Source organism: Myotis myotis, unplaced genomic scaffold (assembly GCF_014108235.1).
Source record: "Myotis myotis isolate mMyoMyo1 unplaced genomic scaffold, mMyoMyo1.p scaffold_m19_p_5, whole genome shotgun sequence".
NCBI classification, from domain to species: domain Eukaryota; kingdom Metazoa; phylum Chordata; class Mammalia; order Chiroptera; family Vespertilionidae; genus Myotis; species Myotis myotis.
Window position 1 is genome coordinate 108,448,042 of NW_023416357.1, and position 27,962 is coordinate 108,476,003.

The 27,962-nt window shown below is 52.3% G+C and overlaps 1 protein-coding gene across 1 annotated transcript in view; it reads right to left on the reverse strand.

Annotated features, from left to right (window-relative positions):
- Positions 1–27,962, reverse strand: part of OTOA (otoancorin) — a 101,263-nt gene that overhangs the window by 55,250 nt on the left and 18,051 nt on the right. Inside the window, exons 2-13 of the mRNA XM_036310021.1 lie at positions 24,269–24,360; positions 23,910–23,938; positions 23,794–23,824; positions 23,665–23,692; positions 21,896–21,983; positions 19,621–19,752; positions 16,967–17,202; positions 12,800–12,903; positions 7,118–7,218; positions 5,615–5,754; positions 3,564–3,687; positions 1,976–2,191 (exon numbers count right to left, since the gene is read on the reverse strand). Of these exons, the coding sequence (XP_036165914.1) occupies positions 1,976–2,191; positions 3,564–3,687; positions 5,615–5,754; positions 7,118–7,218; positions 12,800–12,903; positions 16,967–17,202; positions 19,621–19,752; positions 21,896–21,983; positions 23,665–23,692; positions 23,794–23,824; positions 23,910–23,938; positions 24,269–24,359 (1,320 nt within the window). The 5' untranslated portion in view covers position 24,360. The remainder of the gene's footprint in view (positions 1–1,975; positions 2,192–3,563; positions 3,688–5,614; positions 5,755–7,117; positions 7,219–12,799; positions 12,904–16,966; positions 17,203–19,620; positions 19,753–21,895; positions 21,984–23,664; positions 23,693–23,793; positions 23,825–23,909; positions 23,939–24,268; positions 24,361–27,962) is intronic.

Consider the following 27,962-nt stretch of genomic DNA (forward strand, 5'->3'; position numbering starts at 1 on the left):
AGGGTTTCCCTGTCAGCAGGCGGATTCCTTGGTTCTACAAGAGGCTGGATGTGTAGCTTCCCTCAGTTATGCTCGGCCTTCTGGCCCTTTAAATACAGTTCATGTTGTGACCCAACCATAAAATTATTTTCGTTGCGACTTCATAACTGTGATGTTGCTACTGTTATGAATCGTCATGTAAATATCTGATATGCAGGAGGGTCTTAGGCAACCCTTGTGAAAGGGTCGTTCGACCTCCAAAGGGGTCGCGACCCACAGGTTGAGAACCGCTGCTCTAAAGGATGGATAGCCTCTAACTGCTCCCAAGAAGGCAGGACCTTTCCAATGCAGCTTCCTGACAGAAGCCACCTTCTACCAGGAGAAGACGAGCCACTCGTCCAGAGATGGAGGAACAAGACAGGTCCCTCAGCCCCCGACACCCGTCCACAGGGAAATGCCAGTGAGCCAGTGTCCCCAGTCAAAGCAGGAAAGGGCTGCCACGCCTTCAGACGACAGTCGCCACAAGGCTGGAAGGGACAGGTGCATGGGCAGCCTCGGCCCGGAGGCCAGTGAGGATGGGCTGGCTGTGTTCCTGGCGCCATGACGAGGCCGCCAGCATGGAGCTGAGCGAGCAGGCTCCGAAGCCAGGTGCCCTGGGCCAGTCCCAGCCATGTGCCTTTCCTGCGGCCGTGGCCATGCCCGTCGATGCTGTGTGCCCCACGGGAACGACCTGGAGAATCGGTTATGACCCTGTCAATCCCGTGGGGTGTGGGAGGGCTAAATGATTAGCTCGCTGAGAACAGGGCCCAGGCCAGGGTCAGTGCTTAATAAAAGCGGCCGTTGTCATATTGGGATTGGCCCCAGTCGATCCTCGGGAGCCACTCTGCTTCCTGGGAAGGGCTGACTGTGGACTGCAGAGCAGGACCCACACTGTGGAGGGCTCAGGTCTCTGGAGCCCTTCCTATCGGGCCCAGCACAGAGGCTAATACCCAAGCAAAAGGCCCACTTCCCACCCGAGCAACAATTGCCAGGACCGCATGCAGGAGACAGAGCTGGGACTGCCTAATCCCGCAAGGCAGGGCCTTCTGTGGGGACGGTGCCGTCTGTGCAGCCCAGGCTGGAATGAAAGAGCATCATCGCTGACACGGGATGAGCAGTGTGCTGCAGCCTCAACAGCGGGCAAGAAAGTCCTGAGGGAACCTCACGCTTTGCTCAACAGCGAGGGCTCACACCGCAGAGCGCACGCAGGCCACGTGCTGTCCCACCTCCTCCCGGGTACTGACTGCGTAACCCACGCAGCCGCCTGCGAACAGATGTGATTGTCACCCATCTTATGTTACAAATAGGGAAACTGAGGCAAAGGGAAGCTAAGCCGACCGTCCAAGGTAGCAAACGTGCAGCTAGCCAATGGGAGGACAAGGGTTTGAATGCAGGAGTCGTCCTCGGCACTGTCCGCCGTGTGCACAGAACTGGCCCTTGGGTGCCAGGCGTGGAAGAGTTTAGAGGCCTGGCTGATGGCTCAGTGGGTAGAGCCATCACGAAAAGGGTGGATCATTCCATTTCCAGTCAAGAGCATGTACCTGGGTTGCAGAGTCACGCCCCACCCTCAGTGGGGGCGCAGATGGGAGGCAACCATTCAATGTGTCTCCTCACCTAAATGTTTATCTCACTCTCTCTCCCCTTCTTTCCCTCTCTTCCACTCTCTGAAAAACAATGGAAAAAAATGTCCTCAGGTGAGGATTAACAAGAACAAAAAATGAGTTCAGCCCGGCTGGCATGGCTCAGCGGTTGAGAGTCAACCTATGAACCAGAAGGTTATGGTTTGATTGTAGCACATGCCTGGGTTACGGGCTCAATGCCCAGTGGGAGGCATGAAGGAGGCAGCCAATCAATGATTCTCTCTCATCATTGATGTTTCTCTCTCTCTCTCCCTCTCCCTTCCTCTCTGAAATCAATAAAAATATTTTTAAAAAAAGAGTTCAGCGTTCCCACTGACCTTCTCATGGGCCAAGTACTTGGCGGACAAGATGATCACCTGGCTCTTGGCCCAGCCCGACACCTGGCTGAGGGTAGCGATGGCGCCGTGCACAGCCTCGGGGGACAGGGACTCCAGCTGACGGTGGGTCAGGCCCACGATCGCATCCGACAAGGAGCCCAGGGTCTCGTTGAGTGTCTGGTTCCCCCTGGCAATGTCCAGGAGGTCGGCCTTGAGCTGGCGGGGGAGCAAGCTGCCGTGAGGGTCCATAGCAGATAGCACAGGAGTTCCCTCTGACTGCACCCTGGGGGGAACGGCGCCACAACGCCACCCGGCACCCTGCCCCCCGGCAACCGGCCACCCGGCGCCCTGCCCCCCGGCACCCTGCCCCCCGGCACCCTGCCTCGCCAGTGGAGAGGAATCCAGCCAGGGAGGGACTCCTGCCAGGCCCAGACAGAGAGTCACCCTAGTGAGCACACCGCCTCCTCCGGCCTTGACCTTGTGCTTCATTTAAATACTAACTGTTACTGAATCAGCCTGAAAGCATGGCAGGAGGAACCTTCTCAGCTTTACCCATAGTGCCACGCCCTCGCAGAGTATCTGCTTTCCTTTGTGGCCTTGCACTCTACCACGGTGTGCATGGCTGTCTTCCTTTCCGGAAACACCCAGGGGTTCTCATGGTGATATGCAATCTATGCAACGTCATTCCCAGTGGTAGCAAAGGTAAGTCTCCTGAAAACCCTGCCGCATACAAATAACTGCCGCTGCGAAGACCTCTATGCCTTCACAAACGTGTACTTCGTAAATAAACCACAGTACATATTTTTACATAATGGGATATGAACAGAAGTGCACTTTTTTATATTTTCCACTTAAAATGATATCTTACAAAATTCCACGCTTCTATGACCGCCTGAACAATGATTTTATGTCTGTCTAGCACTAGTCACGTGTGTTTCCCAATTGCTTCCATGTCGCCACTTTAACATGACCTCTGCACAAAAGGAAAAAAGCAAGCACGGTTCGTGTTCTAACACCTGAATTTGTATGAAGAACCTATGTATTCACTTCAGATGTGTGTGCCCCGTGTTCCGGGCCGTCCTGAAAGGGCCACTGGGGGGCAGCAGAGTGAAGTGAAAGAAATGGCTGTCCCAGCACCTGTTCCCCCAACGCAGCTGCTTTCCTTCCCTAGTGCTCTGCTCCCGCACCTGCTCCCGCATCTGCTTCCACACCTGCTCAGCGAGGGCGCTAGAGCAGCACTGCTCACGTGTGGTCTTTGGGCGGCAGCAGCACATCACCTGGGCGCTGGTCAGACACGCATTCTGGCTCCACTTGAGGACTCAATAGCTGCACTTACCATCCCCCAGTGACCCGTTCCTCTAACTTTGAGGTGGCCATTCTGAGAGAATTTTGATCTCACCAAGCTTTGTCCTCCAGTTTTGTGTAGCTCCTTCCCGTGTTAAGCTCGTGTGTTTGAGGCACCGTCTACTCTGGCTGGACCTAGGTCCCGACTAACCTTACGTGTTTCTCTCAAAGGCCGGGCAAGACTCCCCATTTCTCTGGCCAGTAAAACTGAGGCCCCGGCCCGGGCTGTGCATCCCATCCGCACCTTCTGGACACCAGCCTGGAAGCCCCGGAGACGGCTGCACTTGATCATCTGGTGGAGGAGGACTCGGGCCAGGGCGGCGTCCAGCAGCTCCAGGTCTCCATAGAAACAGACGAGCAGCCCCAGCCTGTGTGAGAGGAGAAGGAGCCTGGCGCAGGGCGCAGGGACCTGCACAGGACTAGCAGCGGGGCTGGGCTCGGAGCTGGGTCCAGCGGTCAGCTCTCCTCCTGGGGGGGGGGCCTGAGAGCAGCCTGGTGCAGAGTTAGCCACAGCGACGCCCCTTTCCTGGGAGACGGCGCTGCCCGCCAGGGGTTCTCTGGGGCCCAGATTCATGGCCAGGATGCTTTGCAAACCACACCAGGAGATAATGACCTCCAAAGGACAGAAAACCAAGGAGACGGAGGCGTGTCAAGCAGCAGTAGGATGTGACCCTGGTCCAGCTGGGAGCGCCGTCCCCGTGGTGAAGAGCCCAGCTTCGGGCCAGTGGACTCGGCAGGTCACCTGACTTCTCTGCCAGGCTGCTGCCCACGGCCCGTCTGCACAGGGCGGCCAGGCTGCTGCCCACAGTCTGTCTGCACAGGGCGGCCAGGCTGCTGCCCACGGCCCGTCTGCACAGGGCCCGGCCCGGAGGCTTTGACAGGGCAGGTTTGCTTGTTCATGAGCACACGTAGCACATGTGGTGGGTGCAGGGTGGGGAACGCTGCGCGTGTGTGGAGAGGCATGCTGAAGGTTAGCACACTTCCTGGTGGGGACGGACCGCACGTTCGGTCCTGGCTGCTCGTAGCATTCCGTGCTGTCTCCTGGACGTGGCGTGGTGACCGCCCCGTTGGCCATGCCCCACCTGGCCCCGCCCTCCCGGGACACGGGCATGCTCGGGCGTCTCCACGGGAGAGCAACCGGGTGGGGGAGGGTCTGAAATTGTGTCGAATGAGAAAGACAAAGGGGGGGCAAAGGCTGAATGTGCATAAGTGCGTTGAGAATAACTAACATTTCTTGAGACATAACTGTGTCCTGTGTGTGGTCCTTACAAGGACTCAGTGAGGTGGGCAGGCCCTGGCCTCCCTTTCACGGGCAGAGAAAAGGGGGCACAGAGTGGGGCGTGAACACGGCCAGAATCACACGGCTGATAAGTTGCAGAGCCAGGATCACACCAGGCCTGGCTCAGGGCCCACTAAGGCAGCGGTTCTCAACCTTCCTAATGTCGCAGCCCTTTAATACAGTTCCTCATGTTGTGACCCAACCATAAAATTATTTTCGTTGCTACTTCATAACTGTAGTGTTGCTACTGTTATGAATCGTCATGTAAATATCTGATAGGCAGGATGGTCTTAGGAGACTCTGTGAAAGGGTCGTTCGACCGCCAAAGGGGTCGCGACCCACAGGTTGAGAACTGCTGCACTAAGGTATCCTTCATATAACCATAGAAACAGGGGACCCAGGCTGCTGGTGAGAATTACTAGGGATGGAGGAAGAAGGGGTAACAGTTTTATGTAAGAACATTCTCACAAGTGAGCTTGAAAAACTTGGAGGTGGTAGGTGATGTTGGAGGAGACAGCAAGGCCTGGGTATTCACACACACACGCGCGCGCGCACACACACACTGCATGCCCATCCCCCGACATTCGGACTCTTCCTGGGCACAGCTCCTGCTGGCAATGGCTCCTGGAGGATCCCATTAAAACCCCTAAATTCTAGAGCTGATCTCATCTGGGGTCTAACAACCCACCGGAGAGTCTAGAGAACAAGGGTTCACAGTATGGGGACCCAGGACTGTTTCCAACACTCGCCCAGCTCACTGGGAATTACACATTTACCTTGGGACGGACAGCGTGCCGAGGGTTAAACCCTGAGCTTGACAACGTTGCATAAAATGCCTGGCACCCAGGACACCCCAGAAAGCCTCTATGCCCCCTCAGGCCCTGGAGAGGTCTCTGGAGAAGCCCCTCCTCCGAGACTATTCATGGACCAGCCACTCCCCTTCCCGCCCAGAGCCTTTGCTGCTCAGAGGAACCTGAGCTTAGAGCGCATCTTGGGCAAAGCGCGGAGGGCCCTGCCTGTGGACGGTGGAGGCGTTCCTCATGTCGAAGTCGGAGGAGCCGATCCGCTCCAGGAACGCCTGGGCCAGCTCCGGCGTGATGTCATAGACGGTGTCCAGCTGCTTGGTGGCGTTGTCATAGCTGATGAACAGCCCGATCTGGTGGACAAGCACAGAAAGGTCATGCGGAGGACGGGCGTGGCCGCGGCACCCGCCTGGGGTCTGCGCTGCGCCATCCCAGACACGGTGCGCCGTTCCCGCTGCCGTGGACGAGCTCACGGCCCCTTCCTGCCTCAGAAAGCCCCCTGGTATTTAAGGAGCATTACTTCTACCACCCATGACGCTGGACTTTTTTAAGCTAATATTTGCGCATTTACTTCTAGATTTGTTATACTGGGGTTAGAGAATGTGGCCCACTCATTTCCTGCTTTGGGGAATCAGTTTTTTGAATAGATGAGTGAGTTTATAAGTGGCCTCAGGAAATTAAAAACATGTATCCTTTGTAAGACTGAAAAGTGAACTAGAATAGAAGGAATCTGAGCAGCATATTAGTATCTTTCTATTCCTGCTCACTTTTTGCCTGTGTCCAAGGCCGTCCCCTTAATGTCCCGATGTTTCACTGCACTGTTTTCTGTGCTTAAAAGCCTCGTACAGCTGCCTCTCCCCCAGAGACTGCCCGTTGCCCCTGTGACGTGCCCTCGGCGGGGTCCTGCTTTCCCCGCCCTTCCCCACACTTCTAGACGCAGAAGAAAAGGTGCGTGTGGGATCTGATCGTAGCAATGCCCCTGCCCAGCTTCCTCGGAATCTAACCTGCCTTCCCACCTCCCGGACTCAGCGCTGGGAGGGCACAGCGGGGTTAACCCATGTTGTAATCAGGTTACAAAATCAAGACATTCAACACGTGCCCTGCCTCCCAGGTAGAAAGAGGAGCCGCGTGCTGCCTCTGGCTTCGTAATAGCCGGGCGTTGCTGGGTCAGTCGGCCCTTGAACAGCCTGTCACTTGCTGCAAAGACTTCTCTCGCTGAGGGTAGATGACTGGCCAGCTGGGCGCTCGGAATAGAGGCGGAGGCGAGCCCACCGCTCCGTGAGCGCCTCCGGTTGGCGGTGTGCTTAGGAGGCTGCAGCCCAGAGTCAGGGTCACTGGGTCAACACCAGGAGAGCAACAGGCTGGCCATGAGCTAAGCAGCTCAGGACGGAGCTCAGTGCTGCTAACTCCATGTTGCTTCCACTCAGGTCCACGCCTCCTGGCCGGGAAACGCTAGCGCTATTTTCCGTGGCCTTTCTGGAGGATGACAATACTCAAGTGATTTTTGGTTCACAGCCAACCTCCTGTCATGTTGGCTCGCGTCAGAGCTGTCTCAGTGGCCACAACCCTTCCCTTTTCTGGTTCGTCTGCACTAGAACACAGTCGGGGGCTGACGGCTTGAGGCCGCTCTCCAAGCGTTTTCTTAGAGACCCGGCTACCCTGGGCTGCTGGCTGACCTCGTCCCGGTGAGTTAGCAAGTGTGCCTTCCCGACTTACTTCCATGGGACTGATTTTCGTAATTTCTTCAAGGGGTAGGTGAACCATGTATCTGCCCAAAATCCATAAGGTTTCTGCGCTGACCCACGAAGCAGACCCATCTGCAAGCAAATGAATGAATGGGTTTGTAAGTGAATGAGTGAGTAAGAGCCCTGCACTGCGGTGGGCTTGGTGGCAGGACCTCCTTCCTGCATTCATGAACCCGTTAGCTCATCCGATGGCGTTCACGGGCAGCACCCTGGCCCCCGGACGCTCGCCGCGCACTGGGAGGCGCAGGTGCTGCCAACGGGGCTTTGTCACTCAGCAGTGTGCTGCCTGCACAGGCCAGCAGCCCCGGGGGCTGTTAGAGATGCAGGTTATTTGTTAAGACTTCAGACCACAGAATAGAGCTTTGTTGTAGCTCACTTAGTTACTAAGTAACCTGGTAACTTTAAATATATCTGACTCTTTTATTACTAATAATAGTTATCATCCTTGCTGATTATCACCATGTTACTAGGCTCGAGCCAGACCAAACCACTTGTACGCACCCCACATGTTTGCCCAGCTCTGCGTGCTCAGGCCCTTCCCGTGAGCTAGAATGTCTTTCACCTAACCGGGGCTGGGGAACCTTCCTTCTGCCAAGCGTCATTTGGATGTTTATAACGTCATTTACGGGCCATACAAAATGATCAACTTAAAAATGAGCCTGCTGTATTTGGTCAAACATTTAACTAACTCACCCCCAATGCCTTGGCAGGGCCAGACCAAATGGTTTCGAGGGACTTATACGGCCCGCGGGCCTGACGTTCCCCACCCCGATACCCTTCTGCTTCCAAATCCTACCTTCGAGATTGAGCTCACACATCTCCTCTTCCCTACAGCCCACCTTGTCTCCCAGCCAGCAGTACTCTCTCTCCTCTGAACTCCCAGAGGACTCGCCACGCTGTTTGAATTTCCCCGTCAGTGGGATGTCAACAGAACTTGAAGAGCCATCATGTGGAGAAAAGGGGCCCTCGTGCGGCGTGAATGGGAGTGCAGACCGGTGCAGCCACGATGGACAGTATGAGGGTCCTCAAAACATAAAAATAGAGCGGCCTACGGCCCACGGTGCAGCCACGATGGACAGTATGAGGGCCCTCAAAACATAAAAATAGAATGGCCTACGGCCCACGGTGCAGCCACGATGGACAGTATGAGGGCCCTCAAAACATAAAAATAGAGCGGCCTACGGCCCACGGTGCAGCCACGATGGACAGTATGAGGGCCCTCAAAACATAAAAATAGAATGGCCTACGGCCCATGGTGCAGCCACGATGGACAGTATGAGAGTCCTCAAAACATAAAAATAGAGCGGCCTACGGCCCACGGTGCAGCCACGATGGACAGTATGAGGGCCCTCAAAACATAAAAATAGAGCGGCCTACGGCCCACGGTGCAGCCACGATGGACAGTATGAGGGCCCTCAAAACATAAAAATAGAGCGGCCTACGGCCCACGGTGCAGCCACGATGGACAGTATGAGGGCCCTCAAAACATAAAAATAGAATGGCCTACGGCCCACGGTGCAGCCACGATGGACAGTATGAGGGCCCTCAAAACATAAAAATAGAGCGGCCTACGGCCCAGCACCCCCCCGGGGCATTTCTCTGGAGGAAACGAAGACACTGGCTTGAAAAGCTGTCTGCGCCCCAGCATTATCTACAAGAGCTGGGACAGGGAGCAGCCCAGGCGCCCATCAGCAGCTGAGTGGGTAGAGAAGTGGTACATGTCAACAACGGAGTATTACTCAGCTAGGAAAAAGAATAAAATCTTAGAAACCATCAACAAAACAACAAGAAGCCCACTGTTATCTCTGATAAGGGTTTAATCTCCAAAATTTACAGAGAAATCACACAACTTAACAAAAGGAAGATAAACAATCCAATCAAAAAATGGGCAAAGGACCTAAATAGACACTTTTCGAAAGAGAACATACAGAAGGCCAAGAGACGTATGAAAACATGCTCAAAGTCACTAATCATCCGAGAGATGCAAATCAAAACAACTATGAGATACCATCTCACACCTGTCAGAATGGCTATCATCAACAAATCAACAAACAACAAGTGCTGGCCAGGATGCGGAGAAAAAAAAAACCCTAGGGCACTGCTGGTGGGAATGCAGACTGGTGCAGCCACTGTGGAAAACAGTATGGAGTTTCCTCAAAAAACTAAAAATGGAACTCCCATTTGACCCAGTGATCCCACTTCTAGGAATATATCCCAAGAAGCTAGAAACACCAATCAGAAAGAATATATGCACTCCTATGTTCATAGCAGCATAATTCACCATAGCTAAGATTTGGAAACAGCCTAAGTGCCCATCAGTAGATGAATGGATTAAAAACTGTGGTACATCTACACAATGGAATACAACACTACTGTAAAAAAAGAAGGAACTTTTACCATTTGCAACAGCATGGATGGACCTGGAGAGCATTACGCTAAGCGAAATAAGCCAGGCGGAGAAAGATAAATATCACATGATCTCACTCATTTGTGGAATATAATGATCAACATAAACTGATGAACAAAAATAGATTCAGAGACAAGGGGCAGGGGAGGGGGGGTTAGAGATCAACCAAAGGACTTGTAGGGATGCATATAAGCATAACCCATGGACACAAGCCCTGGGGTGGTGGGGGCCTGCCCTCGGGGGTGGGAGTGGCCAGGGGGAGGGGTCAATGGGGAAAAAGGAGACATATGTAATACTTTAAACAATAAAAAAAGAATAAAATCTTGCCCTGGCTGGTGTTGCTCACTGGTTATAGCATCCACTTGAGCAATAAAGGGTCTCGGGCTCAATTCCGTTCAAGGGCACATACCTGGTTGCAGGTTCGATCCCCGGCCCCAGTTGGAGCTCAGTCAGGAGGCAACCAAACAATGTGTGTCTCTCACATCTCGCTCGCTCTTTCTCTCCTTTTCTCTCTCCTCTCTCTCCTTCTCTTTCCCTCCCGCCTCCCCTCCCTTCCTTCTACTGTCTCTAAAAATCAATGGAAAAAATATCCTCAGATGAGGTTTAACCCCAAAAAAATTTTTTTAATTTGTGACAACACTGATGGATCTCGAGGGCATTATGCTAAGTGAAATGTTGGACAGAGAAAAGACCACGTGATCTCACTCACATGTGGAATCTAAAAAAACAAAATAAATGAACAAAACTGAAACAGACTCATAAGCGCAGAGAACAGACTGATGGTGGCCAGAGGGGATCGGGCTGGGGGAGTGGTGATGAGATTAAACAGTGCAGTTGGAAGTTATGAAATAGCCCCAGGTGTACAGTGCAGCACAGGGATTATGGTCAGTAGTGTTGCGTAACTGTGTGCGGTGCCAGGTGGGCGCTGCACTTACCGGAGGGACCACTTCATAAGGTACAGAATGTCTGGTCACTATGGTGTACATCTGGCACTAATATAATACTGTGTGTCAACTCTGATTGAAAAAAATTTAAGTACTTTTTAAAATATGTTTTTATTGACCTAAGAGAGAGGAAGGAAGAAGGGAAAAGGGATGGAAACATCCATGATGAGAATCATTGACCAGCTGCCTCCTGCATGCCTCCTATTGGGGATCGAGCCTGAAACCCAAGCATGTGCCCGGACTGGGGATCAAACCATGACCTCCTGGTTCAAGGGCTGACACTCAACCACTGAGCTGGGCATATTGAAAAGTTTTTAAATTTTTTAAGAGCAGTTATGTCCAGGATCCAGTTTCAAGTTTCCCTGAGCTAGAACTGGCCACCACTGCTCCAGTGAAAGACTTTTATAAACAACAACTTCATTGTTGGCATTTGGGGGGAAGAAGGAGGCAGGGAGCCTTTACGGGGTGCAGTGAGTCGTCACCAGGAGCAATGATGGCAGTGCTGCTGCAGGGCTGAGCCACAGGAACAACAGGGTGACTCCCCCAACAGGAACCAAGCTTTGGGGTGAGCACAGGATCCCCTAGATGGGAACTCGGGACATTTGATGTGGTGATTAGCAGGGTGGCTCCAGGAGGATAGAGAATTGGCGGGGGGGAGGGGGTGACTCCCCACCCTCCAACCCCACAGGTTCCCTCTGTCCCCGCACGCAGAGCCACCCCCACCCCACGGCTCTGGCAGAGCCTGGCCCCCCTGCAGAGCCGGCGGCCCGACGCCATCCCCACTTGGGAGGGATCGCGCATTTGGACCAGTGGAAACGCTAGGTCGTCCCTGCCTGCCTGGCCCAGGGCCTGCAGGCCACAGCGCACCACCTGTGCTTGTGCCACCGGCAAGCCTGGTTTTTACACTTTTCAATCATTGAAAGAAAAATCAAAAAAGAAAGAATATTTTGTGACCCATGAAAATTACATGAAATTCAGATTTCAGTGCCCATCAAGGTTTTATGGGGCCCTGCGAGCCCTGTTCATCTACTGCCTATGTCTGCTTCCGCTGTAACGCCAGAGCTGACTCGTGGAGGCAGAGCCCGTAGGTGCACGAAGTCTAACGTATTTACTCTGTCCCTTTGTGCGAAATGCGTGCCAAGCCTGCCGGTCTCTGCACCTCCCCTCGGGTACAGCAGTAGCTCCGCGTCAGCGAAGACTGTCTCCCGTTCCTCTGTCCCAAGTGGCCGACAGATGGGAGGCTTTCTAAAGGTGTTTTGAAAGTCTGCCCTGTGTGTACTGCTAACATTAAACACTCCACAAGCTAAAGCTACTAAAGAACTGTTGGCATTGCTCACCCACAGAGCCATGCTTTTTCTGTATCGCTCGTTTTCAGCTCTGGGCAAATGCGCCCCCTAAATCTTCCGTCTGACCACCTTGCGTGCACAGCACAGTGCCTCTAGCACACCCACGGCTGTCGGCCCTCCTGCCGTCCACCTCAGAACTCCCTCAGCTTGCAAAACCGGACCTCTGCTCCCTAAACGGGAACCCTCCCCCCCCCCTCCCCCCACCCCGCCCCCAGCCACACGACCAGCATGCTACTTCCTGTCTCTAGGAACTGGACTCTGTGTGCCCCTGGAGCGACATGCAGGTTTTCAATGAGCATCTCTCAAACAAATGCATCCTGACCTATTTCTGCTTTGGTTGCCAGGAAGCTTAGGGCTAAACTTCTGTGCTTTATTTCCTATATTTTATTTTTTATTTGTTTAAATATATTTTTATTGATTTCAAAGAGGAAGGGAGAGGGAGTGAGATAGAAACATCAATGATGAGAGAGAATCATTGACCGTCTGCCTCCTGCACGCCTCCTACTGGGGATGGAGCCTGCAACCTGGGCATGTGCCCTGACTGGGAATCGAACCGTGACCTTCTGGTTCATAGGTCAATGCTCAACCACTGAGCCATGTGTGCCAGGCTAGATTTTATTTTTAAAGGTCACCTTGTGCCACTTTCACACAGAGGTTTTCATACAGATTTTGAACCTGTGGCCTCACTCCAAAGGCTCTCATCAAGTCTCGGAGGCACCCACTTCCATCCCACCAGGAGCCGGGGTGCCCTCTGGGAGACACGGATGCAGCCTGATTTCAGGCCTGGGGAAGCGGGGTTCGTGTCTTATTCCACGAGCCACACAAACTCTTCCTGCAGGTTTGGGGAGAAGCAGGTAAAAACCCTGAGTGACACTGAACTCGAAGCCCCATCTTCCGAGACGCGGCAGCTGTTTCGAGAATGGTCGGCCCTCGGGTGGGGCCGCCAGCAGGCTCACCGGTGGCGCTGGAGGACGCCCGCAGCGCGCCCGCCATCCAGGAGTAGAGGGCTCTCTGGGAACGGGCCGGGGTTTGGTCGTAGAGGTCTTTGAACACCGCGGACCTAAAGGACACAACACAGGTGTCAATTAAGGAACAGACGGTGGAGGCTGGCTTGAGGGACAGACGGCTCATGCCCAAGCCCCCCCCCCCCCCCCCCCGCCCCTTCCGTGTTGGAAACCTCCTGCCCCTTGCTGTTCGGAGCCTGTTTCCCATTCCTCCTCTGCCTCCGTTGGACCCTTCCCAAGACTGGTCTCCACGTCCTCACCTCAAGGCCACTGTTTGGTAGCATCCTGATTGAAGTTGTAATCACATACCATACAATTCCCATTTAAAGTGCACACGCTGGTGGCGTCCAGGACAACCACAGAGTTGTACAACCGTTACCACAATCGGCGTTAGAACATGATAAGCACCTCACGGAGAACCCCGCGCCCTCAACCGCTAGCGCCCACTCCTACAGACCCGCGTCTACTTCCTGTCTCTGTGGCTTTGCCGCTTCCGGACATTTCAGATCACGGAATCAGACGAGGGGGGACCGGCTTCTTCCGTTCGGCGTCATGTTGCCAAGGCTCACGCCCGTTAGCACTTCCTTCCTTCCCGTGCCTGTGCGGACACACCACGTGCTCTTCACCCGTTCACCAGCTGGTGGGCTCGGAGGACCCCCCCCCCCCCGGTCTGTTATGACCATGCTGCCGCAACCATCCATGCACAGGGTTTCTGTGGACACACACTGTCATTTCTCTTGGATACATGCCCGGGTGTGGATGTGGCTGGGCGAGGTGGCAGCCCTACAAGTAGCCTTTTGAGAAACTGCCAGACTGTTTTCCAAAGTCACTGCACCGTTTCTGGTTCTCAGCAGCAGCGTGTGCGGGCCCGGCTTCGCCACGTCCTCACCACACCTGCCAGCGTCTGCCGTGCTGCTTGTAGACATGCCGCTGGGCCGAGTGTCGGTCCCTGTTCGCCACTGAGGTCTGGTCTCCTCACCTCCACCCCCTCCTGTGACCCGTCACCGTGACCTCCTGCTGGTCCCGTTTGGCCCAAAGACGAGTTGACCCATCACAGCATGCGGCACAGCTCACCACCCTGTTTAACCTGCAAAGCAGCTGGGTCTCCTCTCCCAGGAGTCTCCCTGCTCCCCCCACCCCCCACCACTAAAACCAACTCCCCACCGGACACGTCCCCAGCCTTTTCCAAGCTTAGATTTTCCCCTGGCCACTCTCCCAGTCACGTCACAGCGAACAAGCAAACTTTCCCTGAAGTCCTTCTTAATATCTTCTTTCTGTGTTTTTGTTTTCATTGGCTTCTTTCTGTCTGTTGTTTGCCAGGCCTGAGGGGGTGACAGGGCAGCACACGGGGTTCTGGGGAAATGGTGAGCCTCCTTCATGGGAAACCTCACCCACCAGCAAACACGCTGGCTCTGCGGTCCCTGTAGTCTGACCTGGGGGGAGTTATTCTCTTCGTGCCTCAGTTTCCTCGTCTGAAAAACGAGGGAGAGATTAAAGGCATCATCCCCACAAGAAGAAGAGGGGTGGCGGGCCGAGTAGGAAAAGGACAAAACTGGCAAGAGGAAGGCAAGCCCCCCGGGGCCACCCACCGCGGACGCCGTCTCCGCTTTTGGCCTCAGATCCCTTATCCATAAAAGAAGAGGCTGTTTGGATGACGCGTTAGTGTGTCTTCAGGAGGCGTGGGGGCATATTCCGGGCCCCACTCGGGCGCTGAGAACCGGGGTCAGGGAATGTTAGATCGGCATTATTCCGCGTCTTTCTGTCCGCGAGGTCCGTGACCTTTCCCCCCTGTTATCCAGGGTCCATAGAACGTGTTTGCAGGGGCCATCTACAGCCCTCTTCTTCACAAAGCACCTCGATTTCTCTTGTAGAAACACTTCTCCATTCCTGGTTCACCCACGAGGTTTGCGCGGGACTGTCACCCACCTAAGCATTGAGCGTATTAGATCCATTTGCAACAGTGATTGGACCCAGAACAGCATGTGACCCAGTCGGGACCAGTGAGAATCAGGTCGGGACTTTGCCGGACCTGCTGCCCCTCTGGGCTGGGCGCTCTGAAGACGGCGAAAGGCCTCGCTCGCAGGGGCGGGCGGGGGGGGGGGGGGGGGGGCCGACGTCAGGATGGCAGAGCTGGGAGACGACAGTCCAAAGATGTTCCCGCCGCGATGTGAGCTTCTGGATTTACCTGCGCCTGAAACTATTCAACTACAGGATCCGATGATTCCCTTTTGGAAACAAGAATTTCGAAAAAACTTTGAATGGGTTTTCTGACACTTGAATCAGATGAGCAGTGGCCAGTGAAATTCCTCTCCCGATCACGTTCTCTCCACGTCCACTCCCACGCACATCAGCCTGGGGGGGGGGGGGGGGGCCGGGGAGCAGGAGACCGAGTGGAGCGGGCTGTGTGATGGCACAGAGCAAAGGGCCGGCCCAGAACGGCCCCTGCGACAGAATGAGGCCAGGACACGGCCTGCTTCCCCGCAGTCCTCCGGCTGCTGAAAGCAAACATACACACAGGCTCGCCCAAGTGGTTGCCTCGCCGGTCTTTTCTTCATCTAAATCGTTTTTAGGTTTGGAAAGGCCCTTTAGGGCATAGAGAGATATAATTAGTAAAAGGGGAGCTGGCAAGGGTCGAAATGCCTAGGGCCTGTCAAGTCCCGGACACAGCCCTCTAACTGGGCGTCCCACACCCAAGGTGTGATTTCACAGGCGAGGTGCTGCCCCCCATCCCCCCTCCCCTACCCTCACCCCCATCTCCACCTCCACCCTCCGCCCTACCCCCACCCCTACTCCCACCCCTACCCCCCACCCCTGCAGCGCACGCCAGCCCCGCCTTGGGAGGGGGTCGGTGCGAGGGCACCTTCAGGCCCAGCTCCTTTCCGCCCACAGGAGGCTCAGGCACTGGGAGTCACCAGCCTCACTGGCACTGAGTGGCACCGGTTTTTTGTTATCATTTTTACTTTTTGTAAAAAATATATTTCTTTATTGATTTCAGAGAGGAAGGGAGCAGGAGAGAGAAATAGAAACATCAATGATGAGAGAGAATCATTGCTCGGCTGCCTCCTGCACCCCCCCCACTGGGGATCGAGCCCGCAACCCAGGCATGTGCCCTTGGCCAGAATCGAACCCGGGCCCCCCAGTCCGCAGGCTGATGCTCTATCCACTGAGCCAAGCCAGCTAGGGCATCATTTTTACTTTTATGACTACTTTTACTTAAGACAAATAATACTCATTTCCCATTTGCAGTAATGATATCAAACTTGCTTTTTAAATAAATACCAAGGAAAACATTGAGTCACTATAAAGAAAAACAGGAAGTAAATAATAGCACAGATGTGTGTTGATGTGGCAAAAATTGTGAGGTCCGGAGTGACTGGAATTTGGAAGATGCTAATCAAGCCATCTCTAACCTCCACAGGTTTCCGGCTTCTGTTCCAGACCTCACACATGGGCCGGTCCCACCTGCCCTCTCCCCTCTGCCATGTACAGGGTGTCCCAAAACACGTGCCACCCTCTCACACCTGGGGCCCAATGGATCCTTCTTTCTTTTCAGCCAGACTAAGCTCTGGACAAAGGAAATTCATCCTAAAATGCTACTGGGAGTTTGAAAATGCAGCTGAAGCACGAGCATTGCCTTTCTATCCAAGTGTGTATAAAAATGTAGACACGCTCTAACAGCAGATAGTTCGCTCAATTGTCACTCCTTTTCGGGGTTAACCGATTTGAAATAATGGGTGAAGCCAGAATAAGCTTTGAACAAAGAAAATTTATCCACTGGACTTTCTTGTCTGGGGAGACATAAAAGATAAAATTTACGGTACAAAGCCAGCAACAGTTGACGAATTGAGGGCGCACAGATACCGCACAAAGTGATTCTTGATGTTGCGATTCCAGCGCGTTATCAGCAGCGCCTGGACCAGAAGGGTCCTCAGTTTGAAACAGGCATTGACAAAAAAAATTATTCATTTCTGTAGATGCTTTTAAATTTTGAAAATGAACGGCATGTTAATAAACAGACTTCATGATCACTCAGTGCGCATACATGTTTTGGACACCCTGTGTCACCGCCTGGACTCACAGGAACCGGAGGGCGGCGAGCGGAGTGAGGGGGACACTCACAGGTTCCTGAAGGCGTCCTCGCGCAGGCCCGCGGGCAGCCTCGCCAGGAGGCCGGGCTGCAGGAAGCGGCCCGGGGACCCCCGCAGCACCTTGCCCAGGACCGCCACGCACTCCAGGGAGCTCAGCTCCTGGAAGCACCTCTCCAGCGTGATGAGAAGCAGGCTGCGGTTCACGCCCGGGCTCTGCAAGGCTTGTTTCCGAATCTCCCCCACGTCGATGACGACGCCTTCCAGCTCCTAAAGGCACAAAGGAAGCGGGTGGTCTTGAGCGTGGTCTCTCGACGCAGAGGCGCTGAAGGGACCCACTTGGCAGCAGGAGGAAAGGAAGGACCACTGTGTGACCCCACGCTGCCATGGTAACCCTTCTCCACGTCAAGGCCTCCACCTGCCCACCCACACTGCACAGCCTGTTCTGAGATGCCCGTGACTGCCACACCCCGGCCCTGTTCCAGCTGGAATTCCTCCCCAACTCCTCCCCCTACTGAAACCCAGCTCATCCCCCAAGGCTGAGCTCAGGCGTAACATCGTTGATGTCCTCTCTGATCACCTCCTACTTCAGTCAGATCAATTCTTCCCCCAGTACGTGCTCCTAGGAGCACCTTGAGCCAAGCTCTGTGATGCATCCGAGATGCTCATGGCTGTCTCTCCTCCAAGCCGGTGGTCAACTCGGTCAGCACGTCAGCCTCACTGGGCAGGCGCCCAGCACCATCGCAGCATCTGACCTCACTGGGGTGGCCGGAGCCCTGGCACCTGATTCTAGTGTGAGGTTGATCCAGGGGGTCCCTGAGGCCCAAGCCATGTGCCCAACAGAATGCCTGGTACGTAGACAACCTTGAGAAATAACCTCTTGAATGAGTGAATGAGTGACTGAATGAATCCTGTGAGCCACAGAACCCAGCAATGCTGACAGGGCTGTCACACCTGATTGGGCCCATTGTCCTTCACCCACACACCCTCCGAAAATAACAGCCACCATTTACTGAGCACTGACCACGCACCAAGCGCTGAGCCAAGCCGTGTGTCTTCTTGGAGGTGCCCTCGGCCCTCCTATAGGGTGAGCCCATGTGTCCAAGGGCCAGGCATCCTCAGATTCAGACCCCAGGCCCTGCGCTTACTGTGCGTGTGTTCCTGAGCGAATCACCTCAGCCTTAAAGTCCGCGTCCCCCTCTTTAATGAGATAGAACGAGTGCCTGCCTCTAACCCACCTGGAAGGAGACAATACACGGTAGGTGCTTAGGAGACAGTCCACAGTGTTATATTTACACATTTTGATGAATGTATTTCAATAGAATTGGCTTCCTTTGTCGCCATTTCTATTTTATTTTATAGATTTAACACATTATTCTGAGAAGGGCCGTGGGCTCAGCCGGTGGCAGCAGGCTCACAGCGCGCCAGGAGGCCACGCCTTTAAGCCCCACAGCCCGAGGTGACCGCCCAATCTCTCCCCTCATCTCCTCCTCTGAGTATCGAAACGGTCAGATTCCTCCGGCCCTGTTTCAGGAGGTCCTGAGAGAAGTCAGCGCCCGCCCAGGGTCCGTCCTGAGAGCACTGTTGGCAGACGCGGCCCACAAGCTGGGGACAGTGTCACTGGAGCCTCCACGCCCACTCACTCACCTGCCACCTGTGGTGCCTCCCCAGGGCAAGGTGAGCCGCTGTGCCGCTGCAGGCCTGCAAAGCCTCGAGCGCGGCAGACACCAGGCCCTTTTCAGAAACAGCTTCCGGGCCCTTCCCTGGGAGAGCGCCGGGCACAGGGGAACCCACAGTGCGCATTAATCAGCGTCGCTTTCATGGGAATCCCCATTTTACATAAACTGGCACTTCCTTTTCTATTATTTACTCTGTATTTTTTCAAAAGTTCAATTCATTTCTAAAGGAAACAGTACATTTCTACTACAAAGCTCACGGGTTCAATGCGTCCATTCTATTTTAATCACAGGCTTTGAAGTGAACCCGTGAGGATGAAAATGTGTAATTGTTCAACTCCTTCTGGGGACACTGACCCACAGACCTGCCTCTGACAGGAATCTCAGAGCCTCGGGTGCCTGGCCGGCCGGGCTGGGCCCTACGGGCCTTCTGGGTCTGAGGCCGCGCTTGGCTCTCACATCACCAGCTTTTGTGAACATGATCTGATTTTTGTCTCCACTCCAGACTGTCAACTCCTTGAGGTCAGGGACAGTCTTTTATCTCTGAACCCAGTGTCCCTGGGGGCATAGCACCCATTACATGTGTTCTTAAGCCAAACCCCTGGTGCCATCAGAATGTGAATCAGACGACCCTTCCTTTGATCTTCAGAGAAAGTGAGAAAATCTCAGCCCAAAACTGTCAGGGGGTTGGGGAGGGAGAAGGAGACGGCACACTGCCCTGCCCGGCCGGTGTGGCTCAGTGGTTGAGCGTCAACCCAGGAGCCAAGAGGTCACTGGATGGGTTCCCGGTCAGTCAGGGCACAAGCCCGGGCTGCGGCTCCATCGCTGGTGGGCGTGCAGGAGGCAGCCGATCACGTTTCTCTCTCTTTCTCTCTCGTCATGGATGTTTCTATCTCTCTCTCCCTCTCCCTTCCTCTCCCTCTAAAATCAATAAAAACATATTTTTTAAAAAAGAGAGCAAACTCAGAACCTGAATCAGGCTCCATTCGCTGACTCCCCCTGGGAACCTCACCCAGCGGTCCTCCTTGTCTCCCCCGAGGCACTGCAGGGCGGTGCGGAACTGCCCCGCGTCGGCTCCCCGCAGGTCCTCCCGCAGCTTCTGGGGCTGGAACAGACGCTGCTCCAGGTGGTGCTCCACGGCCGCCTGGACATGGTGTGAGGAGAGTGCGTGAGGACAGGGACAGGACCAGAGCCTGAGCACAGGCAGCCCAGCTCAAGGCCCCAGCAGCACCTGACAGGAAGGCGGGGGAGGGCTCATCAGCTGCCAGCGTTTAGAGAAGGCTGTTCCTCACAACAATGCAGACCTCCAACTTCTCTCGGAAAACAGATTCGGTGATGCTGGACGGTCCCGCCTGTGACAACCAGCTCCCACCCCGCCAGCCAGCCACTTCTCCGAAGCCTGCCTGGTCCCGGGAGGGATTGGAGGTTTCAAATCCAGAAAGTTCACCCCAGGTGGGCACTCCCCCAAGCCCCAAGCTACGAGGGCAAGACAAGCATTCTGGGAGCAAGAGCAAATTCCCTCCCTCCGCAGCCTCTCCCGACAGGTTCCCTCTGCTCCCTGGGGGTTCCCCCCTCAGCCTCCCTCAGACAGGGCTGCTGCAGAAAGGCAAGCAGCATGTACCATGGGCAAAGGTGGTCTCCAGAGCCAGACAGCCATGTGCAAGCCCCACCCTGCCACGTACTAGCCGTGCGGCCTCGGGCACGTTACTTAGCCAGTTTGCTAGATAAAACACAGGATACCCAGTTAAGTCTAAATTGCAGGTCAGCAATGAATAATGTTTTTAGCATAAGCGTATCCCAAATATTGCACGGGACATACTTATACTTTTTGTTTGTGGTTCAATGATAGTATTATAGTATTATCATTCATTCATTAGCTCAATATCTAGTATATATTTACATATATATGAAGACAGACAGTATAACTACTAATATGTATATACTAGAGGCCCAGTGCATGAAATTCGTGCATGGGTAGGGTCCCTAGGCCTGGCCAGCGATCAGGGCTGATCAGATTCCCCGCCCCTTCCTTCCCTCGCTCCCTCAGCATCCCGCTGCCACTGCTGGTCACCCGCCATGTTCCGTGCCTCCCCCTGGTGGTCAGCACACGTCATAGCAAGCGATTGAACTCCCGGTCTCCAGGTCGAACTCCCCAGGGGACACTTTGTATATTAGCTTTTTATATAGATAGATATATTTCATGAGAAACCACATGCTAGAGAGAAAGGGTCAGGCATTTCTTATCTTAAACTGCCACAGACTGATGAGCAGTAGAGATAAAGGTGGGTATCCTGGTGAATGGCTAACCACCAGCTCTCCAAGGCAGTGCAGCTGCGAGTGTAGGCTGATATTTTTGTTTTCATCAAGTAAACATGGAAACAACAGAGATGTCAGACCGTCCTTCCTCCATGACATGAATTCTTTGCTGAATCAGAGAACGGTTCTTGAATCCTGGGAGCATATTCCCTCAGTTCTCTGTGTGAGCTAGTCCCAGTGTCATGGCGAAGACACGCGCACCAGCCCTACCACCCGCTGAGGCACAGATCCACTGCCATCGACTAACATGATTCCTGCTTGTGGTTGAGTTAAAAGTGAAGAAAAATATTTCTTGGATCATGACTGAGGTACTGATACTTATACCCGAAGATCCACTGCCCTGTTGTTCCTTTTAGCAATAGAATCCCACGCGTCCGAGCTGGTCCGTGGCCTCTGAGAAAGGCCTGCAGTGACGTGACCATGGACTGGGAGCCAAGAAAGGTCAGCAGAAGGCAGTGTGGGAGTGCAGGTCACATCCTTAAGGAAAAGATGCCCACCTTCACTCCCTCCCCCCCCCCCCCCCCCCGCCACCACCGCCCCCATCCCCCGCCCCGCCCTGGGTGGAGAATGGATGTGCTGCTTCAGGATGTGGGCAACAGCCTAGAGGATGACAAAATGGTAAGACAGAAGGAGCCTGGTCTCTGGAAGGTCTTTGGTAATGTCCTCTCCGGATCTCCCACTTAGGTGTGGACTATTACATAAGACAGAAAGAAGCGAAACTGCTTGAGCGCTGTAATTTGGGGTCTCTGTTACGGCAGCTCAGCTTATACCCTAACGCACCACGTCTCCATCAAAGCCGGAAAGATAAGAGCTAGACAAAGAACTTGTGTTGTGTTTTAAGAAAAACTGGACAGAACACGTTTCTTTGGGGGCGAAGCCTAGCACTACACCTGGCCCACTCTCCACTTCCTTGGCCGGAGTCTGCCCCTGAGCACAGCCAGGGAGCACACGGGGAGGGCGCCGACACACACCTGCAGGCTGGGGATGGTGAAGGCCACGCCCCGTGCGTTCAGGTAGGCCAGGACTCCGTGGGCCAGGTCCGCCGTCCACAGGTGGGAGCTTCAGTCAGAGACAGACGGGAGGAGGTCACCACGGCAGCTCCCTGTGCTGGGCAGTCCTCCTGCTGGCTGAGTGGCCGGGGGATGGAAGTCGGAGAGGATGGGGGGGCGGCTGGGATGCTAGAAACCGTGCGTGCGGAGGAAGGGGCACAGTGGGTGGGTCGGGGGGGGGGGTCCAATTTAGGAATCGGCCTGGATCCCATTCTCCCAAGGACAACTAGCAATCTCTGAGCTGCGTGCACTATTCCACTTCCCAAAACAACCCACTTAAATCAGCTACAGTTCAAACAGATGAACTGAGAAAGGTCCTCACTAAATTAAGTTTAAAAATATGCCCTAACAGGTTTAGCTCACTGGATACAGTGTCGGCCTGCGGACTGAAGGTCCCAGATTCGATTCCAGTCAAGAGCACATGCCCAGGTTGCAGGCTTGATCCCCAGTAGGGGGCATGCAGGTGACAGCCAATCAGTGATTCTCTCTCATCACTGATGTTTCTATCTCTCTCTCCCTCAACTTTCCTCTTTGAAATCAATAAAAATATATTTTTTTAAAAAATAATAATAAATAAAAGCAGGTGCTGTGTGCACCATGAGAGGCTGGAATAGCATTGTGAAGAGTGGGCTCGGAACCTGGATTTGAATGTTGGCTCAGTCACTCAACTGTGCGGCCTTAAGCAGTTTACTGAGTTGCCCTGTGCCTCAGTTTCCCTTTCTGTGTTATACAATTGTCAGGATTCAATTTGCTTACACAGGGAAAGTGCTTCACCCGGTGCCCAACACACAGAAAATGCACAGCTCCGTTCACAACAGCCAAAAACTGGGACCAACTCCAACATCCAGTAACAGGCGGAAGGCCGGCAAGCACGGCGAGAGCCTAGCGGGGCATCACTCACCACTGAAAAGCTATGGCCAGGCGTCGGCTCCAGATAGTGGCGAGCCTGGCGGCGGTAAACCCTCCTGCTGTGAGCCACTAGAAGGCCTTCCATGAGCCCATTTTTGTGGTAAGTGATGAATGAATAACAAATTAATAAATAAACACTTCAGCCTGAAAAAATACCCAAAACTACCCTTTGGAGTTATCTTAGGGAGAGGAGTGTTTATGCGGGTCTATCACTTTAGCATAATTGGGCGCCCTGTCAGGAGGCCCCAAGGCCTCCATTTCTTCTCCCTCGGGGTACTCGTGGTGTTAAAATTAGCTGCTAACATTTGTCCTTCCCGAAGACTCTCCAGGACCCTGCCTTGTGTCCCAGGTATCTCACACCGCCCACCGCCGTCGGCAGCACGGACGACACCACGGTGAAGGCCGTGGTGTGGAGCTCCCCCCTTCCCGGGGCGGCGTGGCCGGACGCATCCTCCCTGGGCCCCCGTGTCACCATCCTCTCTACTGGGACAGCAGCAGGGCCGCCCAGGGTGCAGTGAGGACCCAACGGGTTTCTCTGCGTAAAGCACGGAGAACAGTCCCCCTACAGAGCGAGCACTCGGTGACCGTCAGCCCCTGTGCCAGAGCAGAGAGGAATACGTCTGTGGAACACGTGTGTCTACTTAAAAAACACACTTGTGCTCTGGTTGACATTGTTTGTAATGCAATGTATTACTTTTACAACTAAGAGACTTTCATGAAGAGCTTTTACTGAAAGTCTACCCCATTCCCCCCTCACACCCCTCTCCCCAAGGGCAGGTTACCTTTGAAACTGTATGAGATCCAGGAACGCTAGAAGGGGAATAAAATGAGAGATGCTTAAAACGAGTCGCTCCAGAGAGATCGGTCACATTCGGTGTGAGATTCTTAGAAGCAGCAAGTGGGGACATTACCATTCAGGTAGCTCCCATCTATTATTTCTTCCTAAAAGGCAAAGGGACAGCAGTTACGCATAACATCCAAAACCGCAGAGGAGGCCTGGGTTAAAAAGAGAAAAAGGAATACTCACCGCCATTTTTTGCAGCAATGGATGCAAATCTGTAAGAAAACAGTGAATGCATAACTAGAATTGAACTGTGCAGCCTTCAAAGATACAAATGTGGGTTCAGATAAGAGTCCCCCTAAAAGCCGTGAAGGAAAATTATAGTGGGTTTTAATAGCCTGTACCTACATGTGCCCAGTGTGAGAAAACCTGGGTCTGAAAACCCCTTTTAGCATAACCGTGAAAACCCTACGTGTGCTCCTGCGCGCGCCGGGACACACACACTCCAGAATACCTCACAGCATCAAGTACCTAAGCTGGCCCATCCCCTCTCCGTCCCCTCCGGTGTGTGGGAACCGTGGGGGTTTTCCTCCCTTGGGACTCACCCTGGCTGGAATTTGCACCGAGACTTGCCACTCCATGGCTCAGAAAAAGGAAAAGGACGGGAGCGTATGTCCTAGGTTCCTGAGACACCATCCTGTAATTAATTCAAGCATAATTATCATATATAAATAATTTCAGTTTGATTTCTTAAACATATTAAAAAGATTCAGAAGACAAAAGGGAAAGACAAACGGACCCAGAATCCTTTGAGGTTTTTTCAAAATAATTTTAAAATTCCATCTACTCTGCCCCATCTAAACCCCAATCCCAGTCTAAGACGCAAGCCTCTCTCTCCTATTTAAAATCTTACCCTCTGTCCCATTCCCCTCAACCAAGCAAGAGGAGCGCTTAAAATCAAGGACTCTGTTATATCTAACAAAGAATGTATGTCCAAGATATAAAAAGAACTCTTGCAATTCAGTTAGAAGAAGATAGCCAATGGGCGGGGGGGGGGGGGGGGGGGATGTAGAAAAGATATAAACTTTATTTAAAAAATACAAATCGCCAATAAGCACATTAAAGATTATCAACATCATTAGTTATCAGAACATGCAAATTTAACCCACAATGAGATACCACTACATACCCCCTATAATGGCTAAATATTTAAAAACCGGATAATACCAAGTGTTGGTGGTAATGTAGAGCAAGAACTCTTGCACGTGCGTTGCTGATACAGCCACTTTGGAAAACTGCTTGGCAATGTCTTAAGAGTTAAATATATAATACTCTATGATCCAGGAATCCACCCCCAGGTATTTACTCCCGAGAAATTAGCACATATGTCCACACAAAGACTTGTACAGTTTCATTCATAAGAGCCAAAAATTAGAAACAACTCGCATGCCAGCAACAGGTGAAGGCCCGAACAAATGTGGCACATCCACCCAATGGGACACCACTCACCGAGGAAAAGGAAGGAGTTGAGCTTTCGCTTCCAGATATGACGGGGTCATTGGCAGTAGATAAAACCTCATACTTTAAATAATTAGAAAACCGACCAAAACATATGAACAAATGTTTTTAGATATTGGACAACAGGTAACGCAAGGCCGAGATACCTGAGAGAAAGGAAAGCGTGAGGTAATAGGAAATACGTATTGTTCTCTGTCCCTGGCTCCTGCACGGAGCCCCCGAAATCCTTGTAATTTCCTGGGTGACAAGAGCACCGGGGCACCTTCTGTTCCATGAAGGCGATTCTAGGTGGCTCCTGGACGGCTTCCGGATGGGAGCTGATCTCCGGAAAGACTAAGCCATGATTAACAGCTTGGAATGTTCAGGCCTACCCCATCCTCCAGAGAGTGGCTGGAATGGACGTTAATAGTTGATCATGCCAAATGAGGAAGATCCCAACAGTACATGGTTCAGACATCTTCCAAGCTGGCAAATGTCCACACTGGGAGGGTGGCGCACCCTCACGCCACATGACAGAAGTTCTTGGACTCAGAACCCTCCCAAACCTCTCCCTGTGTAGCTCTTCACCGAGCTGCTCATCTGCATCCTTTATCGTGTCCTTCAATAAACTGGTGAATAAACATGAGTATTTCCCTGAGCTCTGCGAGCTGCTCCACCAAATTAATCACATAAGGAGGGGGTTGTGGGGACCTCCGATCTGTAAGCAAATCAGACAGAAGTTGTGTGAACCTGGGGACCCACCACTTGCATTTGCTGCTGAAAGGGGGTAGAAGAGGTTTGGTGGGACTGAGCCCTCAACCTGCGGGGTCTGACATTTTCTCCAGATAGTGTCAGAGTTTAGTTAAAGTGTAGGACACCCGCCGGCATCACAGAATTGCCTAGTGTGGGGGGAGCCCTCACACATTCAGTGACCGGAGGAAGTGTTCTGTGTGGAGTGGTGAAGGAGACACCGGCTCACAGGAAAGAACCGAGAAGGGGGTGAGAACTGGGCTTCTCCCTACTCAGGACGTTTTCTTTACACAGAAACAGCCTGAGCTCTGTGAGTCCTCGAGCTCACTACCTGGGTCTCCACACCTCAGCACAAGGAGGGAGAATCCCAACAGAGCCTACAGGTCTCACTGAATTGAGGAGACAGTTGGAGAGAAAAGACTTGCAGAGAGAGAACGTTCTGGAGATTTTCCAAAGGGTCCCTCGAGTCTTTGGCTGAATATGTGTCTTTCTATACCTGTACATGTGAGAAACCACCTGAGACTATAGAAAAAAACACCAACCAGAAAGCAGAAGTCAAGCTCACACTGGGTGGAGAATAAGTGGAAAAATCTTCAAACATGTGGGGTATTAGGAAAAGAAAGCCTTGAAAGGACCAAACTGATTCCAATTACCTGGATTACATCCAAACAATATTTAAAGAAGTATCATAAAATCCAGTAACCAGCAATGTAAACACCCAAAATGTCCAGCATCCAATCAAAAATTACAAGACAAAGAAGCAGGAAAATACGTATAATTACCAAAGAAAAAACCCAATCAGCAGAAACAGGTCCAAAAAGGACAGAAGATCAAATTAGCAGACAAAGATGGCCATTATATATATACTCTGTAGGTTCAAGAAGGTAGAGAAAAGTATAAACATGTTAAGGAGAAACATGGAAGATACAAAAAACTCAAACAGAATTTCTACAGATGAAAATACAATCTCTGGATGAAATATGCACTGGGAATGGTTAACAGCAGATTAGACATTGCAAAAGGAAAGACTGGTGAACTTAAAATCATAGCACTAGGAAATATCCAAACTAAAACACAGGTGACAAAAAGACCAAAAAAATTGTAAGAGAGCTCTGGGGCACTATGAAACATCTAAATTTATGTAATTAGAGTCCCAGGGAAAAAGAGGGTGGCAGAACAAATATTTAAAGAAACAATGGCCAAAATCTTATCAAGTTTCATAAAACTATAAACCCACAAATCCAAGAAGCTCATCAGACTCCGAGCAGAAGAAACAAAGAAAACCACACTAGAGCACATCATAATCAAACTGCTCAAAAAAACAATGGCACACACACACACACACACACACTCAAAAAAAAAACAGTCAATCTAGAATCTATAAAGAACTCTCAAAACTGAACTGTAAAAAAGATAAATAAACAATCCAATTAGTCAATAGGCAAAACACATGAGCAGACATTTCACCAAAGTGGATATCCAAAAGACAAATAAGAACATGAAAAGATATTCAGCATCATTAGCCACTAGGGAAATCAATATTAAAACCATAAAATCATTATAGATCTACCAGATGGCAAAAAAATGTTTTAAAGTGATAATGCTAAATGCTGGAAAGGATGCAAAGAAACTGAATCCTCATACATTTATTTATTGAGAAAATAAAACGGTGCAGGTACTCTGGAAAATAGTTTATGCTTTTTATAAAACTAAGTATGCATTTAACAGATAGCCCAGCAACGGCACTCTTGGGAATTTAACCCGGAGAAATGAAAATCTGTATTCACATAAAAGCCCGTACACGAATGTTTATAGCAGCTTTATTCGTTTTAGTAAAAAACAGGGTCCAATTCAAATATCCTTCAATTGGTGAATGATTAAACAGATTGTGGAATGCCCATGCCATGCAATACTACAAACTATGGATATGCAGTAATTTGAATGGGCCACATGGGAATTATGTTGAGTGAAAAAATAAAAGGCAATCACAAAGGTTACACACTGTAAATTTGCAGGATAGAAAAAGATCAGTGTTTGCCACAGGGGAAGGCA